The 15,813-nt window shown below is 40.7% G+C and overlaps 1 protein-coding gene across 17 annotated transcripts in view; it reads left to right on the top strand.

Moving 5' to 3' along the window:
- Nucleotides 1–15,813, top strand: part of DLG2 (discs large MAGUK scaffold protein 2) — a 982,417-nt gene that overhangs the window by 347,596 nt on the left and 619,008 nt on the right. Inside the window, exon 1 of one of the 17 annotated variants that reach the window (XM_039718593.1) lies at nucleotides 7,579–7,681. The exons of 15 other annotated variants lie outside the window; for them this stretch is intronic. Coding sequence is in view for 1 of the 2 variants with exons in the window: in XM_039718594.1 (XP_039574528.1) it covers nucleotides 10,336–10,344 (9 nt within the window). In the remaining variant the exon portion in view is untranslated. Of the gene's footprint in view, nucleotides 1–7,578; nucleotides 7,682–10,320; nucleotides 10,345–15,813 lie in introns of those variants that run through there. One more of the 17 variants, XM_039718594.1, reaches the window with a different exon arrangement.

Here is a 15,813-nt window from a genome sequence, read left to right as displayed (position 1 = left end):
CAGTACAAAGCAGATGTTTATTAAACACAAGCAAGTTTAGGAGATGCCTACCAAGATGGTCAGAGCTGAAACACTTTCCCTTTGAGGGGGGACAAAGACCAAGCCTCATTCAGCCTTTAAAGGAATGGCTTAAAGGGCAAATAATCACTGACCTGAATGGCACATGCTGGAAGGGTGAGGGGTAGTTGTCCTAGGTTGAAATGAGAGAGGTTCAGAATGGACATAAAGGGATGTGGTTCATTCTGCAACAGCCCAACAGTGGGCCAGGTTTCCCAGTGAGGCAGTGCAGTCTCCATCCTTGGAATCTTTCTGGACTTAGCTGAAAAAAGCCCTGAGCAACCTCTCTTCATAGTTGATCCTGCTTTGAGGGGAAGTTTGGACCAAGGGCTGCCTGAGTTCCCTTCCAACATGAATTATCCTGAGATTTTGTGATCTACATTTTTCCTCATTAAATAATGCATGGCATAGAACATTCCTTGCTCCAAGTAAAAACATCCTAGTCTTCTGTCTTCCTTTCTGTACAAAAAAGGAAACATTCTTAGAACTGTCAGATGAGAAGTGTGTCTGTGATGAAAAATGGCAATATATTGCTTTGTGGAAGATAGCTGTAATAAACCTCTACAGAAATATCTAGTATCAGGAACGGTCAGTTCATAACTGTGTTCCTCTGTCTCAAGATATTTTTCAGGCTTTTCTTTAGAACAGAGTAGTATAAGTTAAAATCAGCCCTCCTTCAGATGTTTATAGTATAACCCTCCTTGCAGGATGTTTCTAACCCACCTAATTGCAGAGAAATGCTTTAAACTATGCATCCTGAGATCTCAAATGAGAGGGACTGATTATGGGTGGAGTTTCCACTGCTGCTTAAACTCCTCTCTAGAGTCAAATTTCAACTTGTTGATAGCACTGCATCGAAACCTGCCCAAGAGCAGTTGGTGGGAGACTCCAGATGGGAGTTTCTGGCTGTGATACTCATAATGGATCAGCAGCCATAGTAGTAGATATAATTCTCCCAAGGCTCCTGAATCCTGTTCAGCTTCTCCTCTTTATGTTCCTGTGCCAAGATCTGACACAAACTTCATGATATTCTGGCAGAGATGGGATGTGCCAGCAGAGAGGGAGGAGAAGACTGCCTGGGACCTGGAGGGATAGGTACAGGTGGCAGGCAGGAGCAGCTGACAGAGCCTCAGGATGTCAACTTACCCTCACGTGACTGCACCATCACCTTCAGTTACAGAAGTCCTGTGAATAGTTCTCTTAATTTAAAGACAGCTCAGGTTTACAGATGTAAAGACCTCACAGATGGTTGTTATCCAAATATAGGACATGAAGTGGTGAGGAATCCTGGGGCAACCAGTTCATCCTAGAAAAGTAATTTTTACCAGTAGCCAGAAATCTCATATGGATGTTAGAGGGAGGTTCAGCTGTGGTTTGCCATTCTGCCTTAGTGGTGAGGCAGTTTCCCACCTTCTGACTCTTGTCAGCTCTCCAGCATGAGCCTGGCTCATCCTGACAACACCAATTTATAGAATAGCTCCCTTTAATGTTAGACAGCACTTCATTTCCATCTGGCATTGATACATAGAATAGTAACACAAATATTTCCCATTAAAACCAAGTGTAGCTGTGTTTGTCCCTGGTTCATCAATGGAGGATTTGAGTGTGCAAGCATTGTTCAACTCTTAGGAGCTGCATAAATGCCTTTTAATATTTATTCTCATGTGCTAAATTGTTTAAATCTGTTGTTGCACATAAAGATGCAGGGAGGGAAGTAAAACTGAAGCCATATATTGGTGTTATCACTAGCAATATTCATCAAAAAATACAAAAGCATCTTTTTGTGAGGTACATAGGTAAGCATAAATTGTGTACTAATAGTTCAGCAATTTCTTTATTTACTTCTCTGCCACAACTATAAAATAACTTATATATCAGACTGATGCCAGAAACAAGCACGATTTCAGGTAAACAGCCATCTGAGTACTCTTCCAGGAAATTTACGTAACTTTAGCTCCTTCCTATGGCTGAAAATGCAATAGTCTAAAACACTAGACACCACTATTGAATATCCTTAGGCAAAAAGGTATAATTATTGGTTGTGGCTTGTAGTTTATCTTATTCAAAAACTGGTTTCCTATTAAAGTAATAGAATTTCAGTAGTTCACTATTCATGAACTATTCATGTTAATCATCCAGAGTAAAACAAGAATTTATATTCACAGCTGAATGAGTTGGTTTCTTTAAACACTGTAATTTTTAATAATACCTGAAGATGAGTTGCCTATATTTTAATTAATATATAGATAAATATATATTTTTCACCTCTCCAGAACAATTTTCAGTGGTCTGATTTTGATTACTAAGCCTTTGGGGACAGTATTTTTGTCTCATGCAGTATAGTACAAATTTAATTTGCAGCAGTCACTAAATAAAAGACAGAAAATTGTGATTGAGAGTCTAACATTGGCTGGATGTACACTGACATTAACCTTTGAGAAATATAAGAAAATTCATATGTTAGGAAGTGGCAGAAATAAACTGAGGGGGGTACTTATAAGAGGACAAAGATCTTTAAAATGATCATGCTGAAACAGAGGTAATAATAACAGAAGCTAAAGATCACAGTCCTGCACATTTCTCTACCTGTTTGAACTCATGGCCAAGTGACATCACATGTCTGTTGAGCATGTGATTGACTGTGTCTGTGCTTTCTTCCTGTGAAAAAAGTGAGGCAATTTAACTTCATTTCCAGTAAAAGACGAGTTTGCCATAGATTAAGAGTAAACATATGGGAGCAATTTATTTGAGGCAAAATCAATTGCTAAATTAAGGTAATTTGTCAATCAACTGGACCTCTGAGTGTTTTCAGGCTGAAAGCAGTCACAACAGGGTACTCTGGCAAACTACCTGTGCTGAAAAGGGTGCTTGGTATTTGAATGCCCCAGAAGAAGACAAAAGTAATGTCAGAGAATCAGACAATCACAGAATCGTAGAATAGCATAGATTGGAAGGAACTTTTAAATGCCATCTAGTCCAACCCCTCTGCAATGTTCAGGGACATCTCTGACTAAACCCAGGGCCCTCTCCATCTTGATCTTGAATGTTTCCAGGGATGGGGCATCTACCATCTCTCTGAACAAACTGGGCCAGTTTTGCCACTCTCCTTGTAAAAAATCTTCTGCTTTACATCTATCCTAAACTATGGCTCCTTCAGTTTAAAACTATTACCCTTAGCCCTATGTTGTTTTGAGCAAAGGATCAGTGATAAACACCATTCTCTAATCCTGGAGATTCTGGTTGCCACCTCTCAGCTGCCTCCTAGAACTTGATTGCAATTCCTTCTATGTATGAGGACCCCTTGTGATAAAAATCCAGTGTCAGTCCCTCCATGTATATCTTTAGCTTCCCAGCTAATTCAAATGGCATCATCCTCTGGCCGTACATGTTGCATAATGTAAATTCTTTGACTGGCTTTTGGAGCCAAACAAACATTCTGGGGTATATCCCATGACACAAAAAGTGCACAGTCTGCAAGCTACAGAGTTGTCCAGCACAATCCCAGGATGTTTATATCCTCAGACACCCACAGAAGAAACAAGGATTTCTAGTGGCATGGAAACCTGTGGAAGATCAGACAGTTATGAAGCTGAGCTGGGTAGTGTCGCTGACCTCTTGGCCCTGTGGGAGAGATAAACTCAAGGCAAGAACAGAAGTGAAGACATCATGACTGGTCACTCTGACCACTCTGAGGAGAGAGAATGTAACCAGGACATTGCTAAGGCAAAAGAATGTAACAAGGACCTGATAACCAGAAAGACTGCGTTACTATGGGAACAGGGGCAGAGGGGTCCCAGTGAGAAATTTTGCATGGAACTTGGAGAACTATAAATATGAGTGAGTTGTGTAATAATTTGGCCTTGCTATTATAGCATGGTCCTGTCTCTTAATCCCTGCAGAAAGCCATGATCAGGTGCTGTGAACTGTGGATGTGACCTTTTTTCATTATCCAGACACTGAGTCTCGCCTTGATTTAATTGCTTAAGAATTTATCTGGATTCTTTAATTTCTACCCAGAGCCAGTGTCTAGGCCAATACCTGGTAGCAAAAAGTGATGACATCATATCCAAAATTCAGAAATATCTTAAGGTCATTCTGAGTGACCACAAGTCCATCAGTTCTTTTGGTGATTTTTTTTCTCAGTTGTAGAGTGTTTAATTTCCATCATTCCTTATATGACTTTCATGGTCACCTATTCCATAACAATACATTAAATACAGGAAAAGAGGACATAAAATTTTCTCATTATTCCTATAAAGGAATAATTTACTTAACTGAAAAAAATGTAGTTGACACTCTAAGTAATGCTGTTCATGAGAATCAACCCTAATCTCCACTATGAAGCAATAAATGAGTGCTAAAGGCTAAGTAGATTATCCTAGGAAAGTCTCCTTGAAAGTCATTTGCCAGCTAATCATATGTTAAGGTCAAACATTTCCAGTTTCTCATGGCAGAAAAGTAGGCATCCTGCCTGATTTTGCTATTCTGAAACAATTTTAGGAGTGTATCCAAATTGAAGACTTCTGCAAATGTCCCCTCAGAAATAACCCTTCTATGACATTTTTCCTGATTTTGATTTTATCTCAATTTGATTTGGCCGGTATCTGTCCAAGGAGAATAGAGGCCTCACATATTTGGGAGAAATAGGGTACATTGTTTTCTTTTTGCTTGACTCACATAAAAGCTTGACTAAGGCATCTACACTGCCCCAAAAAAAACTTTGCAACATGGTTGAGGGGGAAAGAGCATGGAGCTATGGAACACGTGGGCTATGCTCAATCTCTAGTTCAGTTCATCTTAATTTCTTTAGTCTCTTTAAGCTCTATAATAAAGATCATCCTAACAATACTTGCTGCATTTCAGCATGAAGACAATCTAGGATAACTGTCCTGAAAATTTTAAGTAGCTCCATGAGGGAAGTCTACAGTCAGAAAAAGTGATTTGGGCAGTCATAGAGGCGTGGCTGGCACAACCTGTTTTCCATTTTAACTCACTTTTCCACACTCTCTAGTCATGCCTCAGGGGAATCATATTTCATAACGAGAAGCTGAACACTATAAAAGAGTGTGATTGCATCATGATCTGTCTTGAAACCTATATTTTTTCTTTTCGTGAATGAAAGCGGTTTCCTTCCAGAGTGGAAAGGAGCACATGAATGTAGGCAAAGCTGATGACTCACAGCTGTAAAATCTCTCACATGCATAACATTCATGAGCATGAAGACCTGACTGCAGTCAGCATGTGGATTCAGTTCTTGTAGGTGTGTAGAAGCCAGCTGGGGCACTGATAGTGTTTTTTCTGAGGCAGCCCAGTGATGAGGACAGGCTGTTAGACCTGCTCAAGCAGCAGTGCAAGGCTTTGTGTGGCCAGCCCTTACTGGGTAATGGTTCCCATGTCTATGTTGTTTTCTATACTTTCTCTTAAGCCAGTTAATCTCCCCAGCTGATAATTTTTTTTTTTTTTTAATATATATATATATTTGCACTGTAATCCTGACTCTGACTGGTACAGCTGTATTTTCTAAGGATTTATTAAAATATATATTTGAGAAGTACTTTGGTCCAAACAATACACAAATAAGAATGAAAGGAGATTGTGACTTTTCAGAGCTGTGAAGTGGGGCAGGTCAACAACAGGGTAAAGGGAAAGAATGGGAGAAGCATACTACTTCATTCCTTTTAACAGCAAGTGATGAAATTCTTCACCCATTTTCCAGATGAAGGAAGGAAATTGGCAGTTTTCACATTATAAGAAGCTTTTAAAATGACATATTTAATCAGCAAAGTGACCTTAGAAAAGTAAGAGTGGCGTCCTCTGTCTTTGCTGAGGTAGAGGAAGAAGCTGGAAGAGCCTGCCAAGGTTAGTGAGGATCAAGCAAGCCATTCCAGACAGCTGGGTTGTTGTGTAAAACCACATTAAACCACACAGACTTTCCTGTCACACTATGAGCTGGTCAAGGCAGTGATGCTTGCTTATGTATTTGTTTATTTATTCAATTTACAAGACACTTTGGTCAGCACACTCCCTTAGGGCACGTATAATAAAAACAGTACATCAATTAAATAGCGATGCTTGCAGCATTGACAGAGTGCCTAACGAAGGACTTTGAATTCCTTCAGGCCTGTCCCTTTGGGGAATACTCAGTTTGTAGCTCTCACACATCTGGAAGGGTCGGAGGAAAAAACAGGCTGCCTGAATACATGGATGTACCTTGAAGCACAATTTGAAGGACAACAGGAGCTTCAGCTGGTGTCTTGTAGCTGTAAAGGAAAGAGAATTCTCCAGTTTGGAGCCCTGCATGAGAGAAACCTGAGATTTTAAAGCTATTTATGTACTACAATCACAAGTAGGCCCTAGTGGGTGTTCTTACTTGCCCTGTTTTTTAATTTTAATTTCAAACTTGTTCAGCCTACAAGGGAAAATCCCACGAGGTACCAGAATGCATCTATCTAACTAAAAACCTGGGCCTTGGTTGAGTACTGCTACAGCATCAGAAACCCAGCAGAGGGGCAGCTTGAGGTACCTTTTATAGCTCTTTTTTCAAGCACACTAAAAGCTAAAAGTGTGATGTTTATTAAGGGTCTACCATAGAAAAAAATATGGCCTGAAGAAAATAAAGAGCAAACCAAACAAACCTCTTGTACCACTCAGTTAATATCAGCTCCCAGCCATGTGGCATGTCCTGTGTCTCCCTGCTTCCTACTTGCTTTCCTCATTTTCTCCATTTTATAGAGTGGCCAGTGGCCACGGAAGGATAAACTCAGGACAACTGTTCTGTTTTCCTAATGGCAGTTTTTGTAGGGTGGTGATGGATTCAGACAGGGTGTCCCATTTGTCCTTCAGGTCATGCAGACTAAGTGGTCCTGGACAAGGAAAGTTTTATTTTCCTTTTCAGACCCTGAAACTCTGCCAGCAGGTCCCCAAGAATCCATGGGGAAGCCACAGCCCGTGTGGATGCATGAAAAGAAGCAGACAGGCAAAATCTGATTAAACCTGACTCTAGACTTTTCTTCTCACATAGTTTTAGTCAAAAGCCACCATTATCCTAAGGATTGGTGAATTGTTGTTCCTGCTTTATAGTATTTCCAACTTGAAATATCCCTGAGGTTGGCTTTTAAAAGCAGATGTTCACTCTTATTTATAAGCAGAATACAGATGTTCTGCGCTGTCAGAGTCAGACAAACCTATAAATGCACTAGCAAAATCTGGCCAAGAGACTTTTAGTCCAGGCACCCTAAAATCATGGGCTACTTCTGCACCAGATGACATTAGCTCAGCTTATTTTCTGCACCTGTAAATCTTGACAGGTGATGTTTATTTGCTGAAAGGGTGTTTGCAAAGATCAATTAGCTAATGCCAGAAAGTGCTCTGCAGAGATCCAGCACGACCACTGCTGGGGCATAGCACTCCCCTTTCTTGCCAGGCTCAGTGGGAGCACTGTTGCTTTAAAAAGAGCTTGTCCAAGCTCTCCTCCTCCACTGGATCTAAGATGGATGCTCCTGCTGCAGCACAGCCTGTGAACAGACTTTGCCCAGCCTGCTTTTTTTGTTTTTCCTGGAAGCTTGCTCCAGACAAGTCAGCTGCACTGCAGACTGAGCAGAAGCAGGAGGGCAGCTCTCCCCAGGTAAGAGACCACTGCCCTAAAGCTGCTCATTCCCACACCTGGATGGGGCAGCACCAAGGATGCTGCCATCCTGAGAATTATGGTCCTCTCCGTCCGTCTGTCTGGCTGACTCACAACAGCTCTCAGCCAGGCAAGAGTCAAACAGCTCTGCGCCTGAGCTCTCTTGCATTCCTTTCCTGGCTTACTGGTGTGCATTTAGTTATAAAGAGGACAGGGAGGTTCCTGTTCCACAACCAAAGCTGAACTTGTGCCTGTTCCTTTGTGTTAGCATCGCCTCCATGGAGGTGCTTCTGAATGTGCCTGCAGCACCATGGCCTTGGAGCCATGCTGTGCCTGGCAGCAGCCCCTTCAACCTGTGCAGGATAAGGAGATGGTCTTCAGTCACCACCCAGAGCTGGGGGCTGGCTTAGGAGGGCTCTGCAGGCTCTTGTAGGCCTGCAGTCTCTGGGAACGGTTTAAGTTCTGTTGGCTCCTTTCCCTCAGAAATGCATTGATTTTCCACAAAGTTCCTCATCTCTGAGGCATTAAAAATGTCATCTGTAGAGGACTGTGCACTGGGCCCTCCAATAACTCTCTTTAAGTTTGTCTTTATTTCACCTTATTATTCCCATAGACTGTTTGGAGGACAAATTTCCTTTGTATAACATCATTTTAGGAAGGTCTTTCCTTTCTCCTTCCCCTGAGTGGTAGAGCATTGGAAGTAGGAGACATTCCAAATCAACACAGAGTTGGAGGTGTGCTTTTCCTTAATGCCTTCCATTTGGAGTACTGTTCCCTTTGGCCAGCAGTGGCAGATCCTGCTTGTACCCTCTAGCCCCAGGGACAAAGAGCATTTGGGCAGTGCTGTCAGGGTGAAAAGTCCCTGCCCTGGCTTTAAAAGGCGTTCTAGAATGAGAAAGGTGCTGTAAAGGGACAATAGTCAGTGCTGACTGGGAAGGATTGTTGTCACTAGCCCTGTGCTTCTCTCTGGACCTGCCCCAGCAAAGAGGGTCAAGCCAGAGCTGCAAGCACCAAGGGAGCTTGGTGACTGAGAATGCCTGGTCCAGAAGCTCCCATGAATGAGAGAATTGATAGGATTCTCAGGCAACTCAGAATTAAACTTGCTTCTCCTCCATCTGATTTTTTTTGTGAGCCACATGGCTTTACAGCTTGTATTTAAGGCTATGGCAATGCATATCAGCCCGTGGAGGCAGAGAGAAGCTGCTGTCTGCCACACACAAAAGCAACACGCTCCTTCCAGCTTTCTCTGGGTAACCTTGTTTTTTCCTGCTGTGAAAAGCTGGTCAGGTTACAGAGAAAGACACACAGGAACTGTTGAGAGAAGAAAAAGTCTTTCAGAAATATTTTTCTTAAGCCAAGTGGTACCTCTGTTTAGGTTGGAATCAAGGGCAGCTCTCCCTTCAAAAAGGCAGTGGTGGGCATTGATGATTTTTCCTTGCTGACAGTGGTGTCCACCAGATGTGGGGTGGATATATTTAATAGATATATTTAATAGAGGGATCTGTAGCTTCTGTTCCCCTAAATACACCTCAGGGGATCCTGTGTGTCCACTGGAGGCAAGATCCATAGTCTGTCCTTAGCATGGTGAGGATAGAAGTGCCAGCAGAGAGCCGAAGTAGATGATGTCATATAGATGTTTTTGCTACAATTTTGGTAGAAAACTTGGTATAGAATTTAGCTATGACCGCAATTGCCTTTCTTATTTGTGAGTTTTTCTTGGGTTTGGGTTGGGTTTTTTTGGGTTTGTTTTTTTTTTTTTTTCCATGGAATGAGAATTTTGTGGCTGGAAAACCATTAAATGCCAAAAGCTGTGAGGATAGTGGCATTTGCCAGAAATGAGAACAGAATTTCCTGTTACAAGAATCTGAAGGAAATCACTGACAATCTTCCTGACTGCTGAGAAAATGCTCATTTTTGATGGCAACTGGCAAGTTGGATTCGTTTATATGTAGAAAAAAATTGTAAAAAACAACAACAAAAAAATCTCAAAAGTTCAAACATCTGGTAATCAGAACCTCCTTCTGTATATGTCAAGGATAATTTCTGTGTAAAATTTCACAGAGGAACCCAAAGGTGTTCTCCTGCTTCTAGCACATGTGGTGACAGGCTAGGTTCAACTCTACCATGAAATATGTATCTGCTTCTCCTAGCCAGGGTGCCTGCACCCTTAGCCAGAGCAAATCTTGAACACTATAAGAAGAAAGTAATGTAAGACTTTAAATCAAAGGACTTAGATTTAGGCCTGGCCCACTTATTTATTTATTTATGCCTGCAGTTATAGCTCAGTTGAATGATATTTTACAATCAGGGTAACAGATTTTCTTTCAAAACGCTGGTAATGTGGAAAATTCACTTCTCCAAAGTGTCAAATAGCCTGACCTTCTTATGAATTCTGATGTATCATCGGTTTTATTTTTACTTCTGCTTTCATCAAGCACTTTTCCTTTATGCTTATTATTTCTCTCTAAATAGTAGTACCATATGACACAAGAAATAAAGGCTGGGTTCTGGTGGATCCTCTCTGAGGCTGCCGGCAGCAGTCTGAAAGTCTCAGCACAAGAGATGGTCATAGAGTCACTGGTTTTCCACCAAAAACCAGTTATGGGAACCACATTTGAAAATTAATCCAGGGCCTTACAAAATACTTCCAGGAAATGGTCAAGGTAATAGTAATGGGTTTTTACTTGTGGGGTTTTTTGGGGGGTTATTAATTTGGTTTAAATTTTGTGATTTTTTTTTTTGTCTCCTAACTTTATTTAGATCATTAAAGTATTTCACACGTTACTCTTACAAAATTGGTTCTTTACTTGCCATCAGCTGCGTGTAGTCCTATCAACTTCCCATCTATGTGGGCCATTAATGATCACCAACATTTTAATTCTGTGTGATCCAAAGGCAGTGAGGTCTATGTAGTGCATGTATCTCCTCAGAAACCAGTGATATGTTTCTTGAAAGTGGATTTCCCCTTTGAAGCTCTTTTTGGCAATGCAACACTCCGTGTCCCAGCTAGTCTAAATCCCAGGAAGAATTGCTTCTAAGTGTTTTTTTAATTGAAGTCCATACCCTGAGCACACCAGAAATTATCACAGGAATGTCATAGGTAAAGCTCAACATAAATAAATGGCCTGAAAGTAATAACATGAAGTATAAATATTAAGTGTTGCTTGTAGTAAGGGATATCCAATTACATGAATACCAAATGTGTATTGATTAGCCAGGAAGCAGGAAAAGGTGTTATGGTGTAGAAATTAATCCCAGAGTGAGTCTCAGGGAAAAATCAAGATGTTGCAAAGATGTTGCAGGCTGTTGCAAAGCTAATGTGAAAAACTTGGACCATATCTAGAGAAATACTGTAAGCAAGAGATGGGAGGAATTAATCTGCAGACAGTGTCACCATTTGGATGCACACTTTGAGAGGGAAAGGGAGATTTTAGAGGAAAGCACCAGGGGCATTACAGGTTTTATATGAGCTATGGTGAAGTTTGAAAGAATTAAGTAGAACAAGTTGGGATAATCAATGATCATCTTCAAATAGATAGAAGCTATTTTTATAAGAATGGCTGAGATCTATTGAGCTGCAACTTTTCATAATGGAAAGGATACCACTTAGTGAGGATGCACAACTCATTTATAAAGTCATGAGTGACATGGAGAGGATGAATAGACGTTAACAGTTCCTTGTTCCTTCCATTGCAACATTTTGAGAAAGCTGATCAAGATATCACGGCCAAGATTCAGAACAAACAAAAAAGATAGAATTGGAAGGCCAGAAAAAACTTCTCATCAATGGAAGTAGAATGGATTCAGGGGGAGGCAGGAAAACAAATGGAAAATTCCTACTGTTTCTTACTGATGGAGTCCTGCTTGCACACAAGACTTGAGTGCAGAGCTGGTCACCACAAGGAGACGTCTGTGGCTAAGCTGAAGCCTTGTCTCAATGCACAAAGCAAAGATGTGTATGGTGTAATAGTACACATTGACATTTGCTTCAGTACACATTGACAAGCAGGGCTGGCCAGTTTAGTGATAGCAACAGGGTATCAACACAAAAGTCTGTGTACCCCTCTTTTGTTCCAGCAGCCTGGATAGATAGTGCAGCTCTTAGTTCTTGGTGAGTTCTACCATGTGGTTGCTAAACTAATCATTTCAAGCTCTTTTAGGTGCATGTGTATTACACTATAAAAACTTGAAGGAATCAGTAGGCCTACAGAGTGACATTAAAGTAAGGCACATTTTCTAAATATTCTGTGTTCATGTTTTCACTCTGTGCCAGCAGGACCAGGCCTTTATTTCTCTTTAATTTGTCACAGAAAACCTTAAAAATGCTAATAAAAGATATAAATAGGGATCTTCAGACAAGTGGAGCTGGTTTGTATCTGTTGAGGACTGTCAGCAATATGCTTGCTTTTTTTCTTTCAAGCTGATATTTAATGAGAGTATTTTTTCTCTCCTCTTTCATTTTTCTTTTAAATTTATACCTGGCTGGAGAAGTTACTTAAAAAAATTATATGCAGTTTGTGACTTTGTAAATGATTTAACAGATCAAATTTTTTTTCATAAATAATTCAGACAGTTTTTCACTAGTCACAAATGTAGAACTATGCAGGCAGTATGGCCCTTTATAATGCGTAAACACTTAGGAACATGAGTACTTTCTGTAAGAGCATTCCCATTAACTTAAAAATCACTACTATAGGACGGCATAGTTAGAGATATGGGCATTTAATTGGAAGGCATTAATTCCATTTTCAGGTGGGGAGATTGAGTCATGTGTTTTCCAAGCTGTGTACCACATCTGAATTCTTGATACATAAGTTTTTTCCCAGAGCATCCAATCTATTCTCTGCCTTTCTCTTGCCTCCATGCTCAGATTGCAAGGTGCTTGAGGAGAACTTTACCCCCATGTCCCTGTCATTTCTAGGTGAAGTGAACCAGCAGGGTCTGCTGTTGGCAGGAACCAACTGGAAACTCATCCCTGTCTCCGTACAGTGCTTTGTGAAAGTGAAATCAGTTGTCACAAGTCACTTGTGTGAGATGGAGCAGATGCTGCTCATAACAGTGGAATAGGTGTGTCCCGGCAGTCCCAATGACATCTCACAGAAGTGGCAAATCTGTCTCTACACAGATGTCCCTGGAGCTCTGTTCCATCTCCACCTCAGTGGCCCTATTAATCTCCTCCTCATGGCAGGACCAGCCCAGACCTTATCTGCTCCTTGAGCCTTTGGACACACCAAACAAAAAGTTACCTTATCCCTGTTTCTAAAATGCATGTGAAAGTTAAATCTTGTATTACCCCTTGGAACCAGTTCAAACACAGTTTTGCATGAGGTGTAGGAAGATCACAAATCATCAGCTCTTGAGCTGGTATCTGGTGACTGTGGGGTCTTTCCTGGGCAGACTTCAGTGATATGTGCTCACAGCCCAAGAGGTGGGACCATACCCTGGGCTGGAGCGAGGGAAGTGTGACCAGCAGGTTGAGGTAGGTGATTCTCCCCAGCTACTCCTCTGTGGTGAGACTCTCCCTGGAGTGCTGCATCCAGCTCTGGGATTCCCAGTGAAGGAAAGGTATGCAGCCACTGGAGTGGGTGCAAAAGTGATCAGAGGGTTGGGATGTCTCCTGTGAGGAAAGGCTGAGAGTTTGGATTGTTCAGTCTGGAGAAGAGAAGCTCTGTGCTGCTGCTTTTCAGTACTTAAAGAGGCCTGTATGAAATATGGGAACAGAAATCTTTTCAGGTTCTGTGATGATAGAACAAGGGGTAATGGTTTGAAACTAAATGAAGCTATATTTAGACTAGATATAAGGAATTTTTGTTTTCCAATGAGGGTAATGAAACACAGGTGCAGGTTGCCCAGAGAGGTGAATGTCCCATCCTTGGAAACATCCTGGGACAGGTTGGACAGGGCTTTGAGCAACTTGACCAAGTTGAAAACATCCCTGCTTGTTGAAGAAGAGTTGAACGACTTTAAAAGTTGCTTCCAACCCAAACCATTCTATGATTACTGTTCCAGAGGGATATGAATTTTCAGGCAAACTAAGCCAAGGCTTCTGATACTAACCAATAGACAAAAATCGGCAAAATGAAGTGGATGTCCCATTGTATACCCCAAGATAACCAGCTCACAGAAAGTGTAGATGTAGCTGAGGTCTTTGAAACACCCTAAAGTGGAGCCTCTCCAAAGACAGAGTCTTACCAAAGCTGTAAAGACTTTGGTTTAGACTGAGGTGTGAGACTGTTTTGTTCTTAAGAAACATGTGAGACAGTTGTGTGCAATCATTTCTATTTTGATGGGGGACCTTTCAAGTTTTATATTTACGTTTTCTGGTTCCCTTTGTATGTGCTGCCTGTGGTGCAACAAGCCTTTTTGCTTTTTCTTTTATCTGATTCTTTGAGAAGACAACTTCTCTTTAATCACTGTCAGAGACAGGTTTTGTTTTTAAGAGGCTTGATTAGTATTCAGGGACTTCAGAGAGCAGCAAAGAAGATGGTTTTGAATTCTAACGTAAGATTAGAAGCAAGTTAATAAACATACCCCTGCCAAGGGTTTAAAGATCATCATGATTTTCTTATATCTAATGGTTGTTGTAAGGGTTAATGGAATTTTTAATGATATAGCAATGGAACAAAAAGTTGAGTAGGGAAATCAGGGAAGAGGAAATGCATAAGTCTATACCACAGTAACCAAACTTAAGCAATCTTCTCAACAGAAACAGCAGAGAATTCAGAAATTCTAAAATTAAGCATCCTGAGATAGTCAAGGAGATATTTAGGTGGATACCTAAAAATTGTATGTGACTCTCCAGGTTGGATTTTTTGTTTTTTGGGTGTTTGGTTTTTTTTTTTTTTTTGTTTGGGGTTTGTTTTTTTTTTTTTTTTTTTTTTTTTTTTTTTTTTTTTTTTTGTTTGGGGTTTTTTTTTTTTTTTTTTTTTTTTTTTTTTTTGCTTATATTGATCTTGTTTTTCATATGATATGTCAGGTCCAAAGCTAAGCATTACTATTTGAAATAGCTCCAGTACAGGAGAAGATATATACACATTAATCAAGGAAATACCATGCCAACATGATCATAATACTTCCTGAAATGCAACTCAGTTGCAAGTTAACTCATCCATTTCCACAAAATGGCGCACTATGAAAGGCAGACAGACATCTTTGGAAAACCTAGCGCTGAAATGTTGGCAGCTTCCAGAGGGGCTGGTAGAGCAGGAGAGGTCTTATCAGACTGGCTGTGAGCAAGTGGCTGGATCAATGCGCTAAAGCCCAAATAAGGCTGGAGGGCTCAAAAACACTGATCCGTAGACTTTTTATAGAGTAACACCCACAATTTGTGTTCTTCTGCATATTCCTTAGCACAAAAATGTGGACATAGATTTTCCAAGAATCCTTGCTCCTGCAGTATGACTGTGATTTAAATGCCTGGCAAGTGGCACTATACTTGTGTGTATGTGTGCTGTTGTAAAAAAAGAAAAGATAGAGAAGGATCTCTGAGCAAATGTTTTCTTATGGCATTTTTCTGTATGTGATTTTCACTTAATGGAAATAAATGTCTTGGCCAATTGCAACATGACTTATTATTCAAATCTGTCACTGGAATAAATCTTCCTTTTCTGAGATTTTCCCAAATGACTGTGTGTCAGGTAACTGTTTTTCATTTGAAAGCAACGATTAGCTCAAGTGTGAAGGGATGAATTTCGTGCCTTGAAAAATACTTGGGTGCTTGCTGTATGGTGCATCTTAACACGGAAATGAAATCACAGGTGAAACCTGTTCTGGTTGAAAATCTGCAATAGTGGCAGGGGCTGGGGAAGAAATGGGAATTTTAATGAACGGATATGTCCTCCCTTTTGAAAACATGAGCCAGCTGAATGCAGTAAGATCCAAATGGTCCAAGAGGCTAACTGGCTGATTGTCTTTCCCTTCTTTGAAATTGGAATTTGGAACTAAATGCAGGTGACTTTATTAGGCCATATGCATATTAATCAGAAATCACATTTGTGTGCTTGAGTTCTGTTTTCAATCAGGACATCGTGTTTAAAACATTGAAAAGTACTGATGTGATGCATCCCTCTCTTCAAAATGCTAATGATTGGTACAGATTGGGAATTACTGATCACTGAAATCACTAAGATGGG

This window comes from Passer montanus, unplaced genomic scaffold (assembly GCF_014805655.1).
Source record: "Passer montanus isolate IOZ18808 unplaced genomic scaffold, ASM1480565v1 scaffold4, whole genome shotgun sequence".
In the NCBI taxonomy this organism is placed as follows: Eukaryota; Metazoa; Chordata; class Aves; order Passeriformes; family Passeridae; genus Passer; species Passer montanus.
This window is presented reverse-complemented; position numbering and strand designations above follow the sequence as displayed.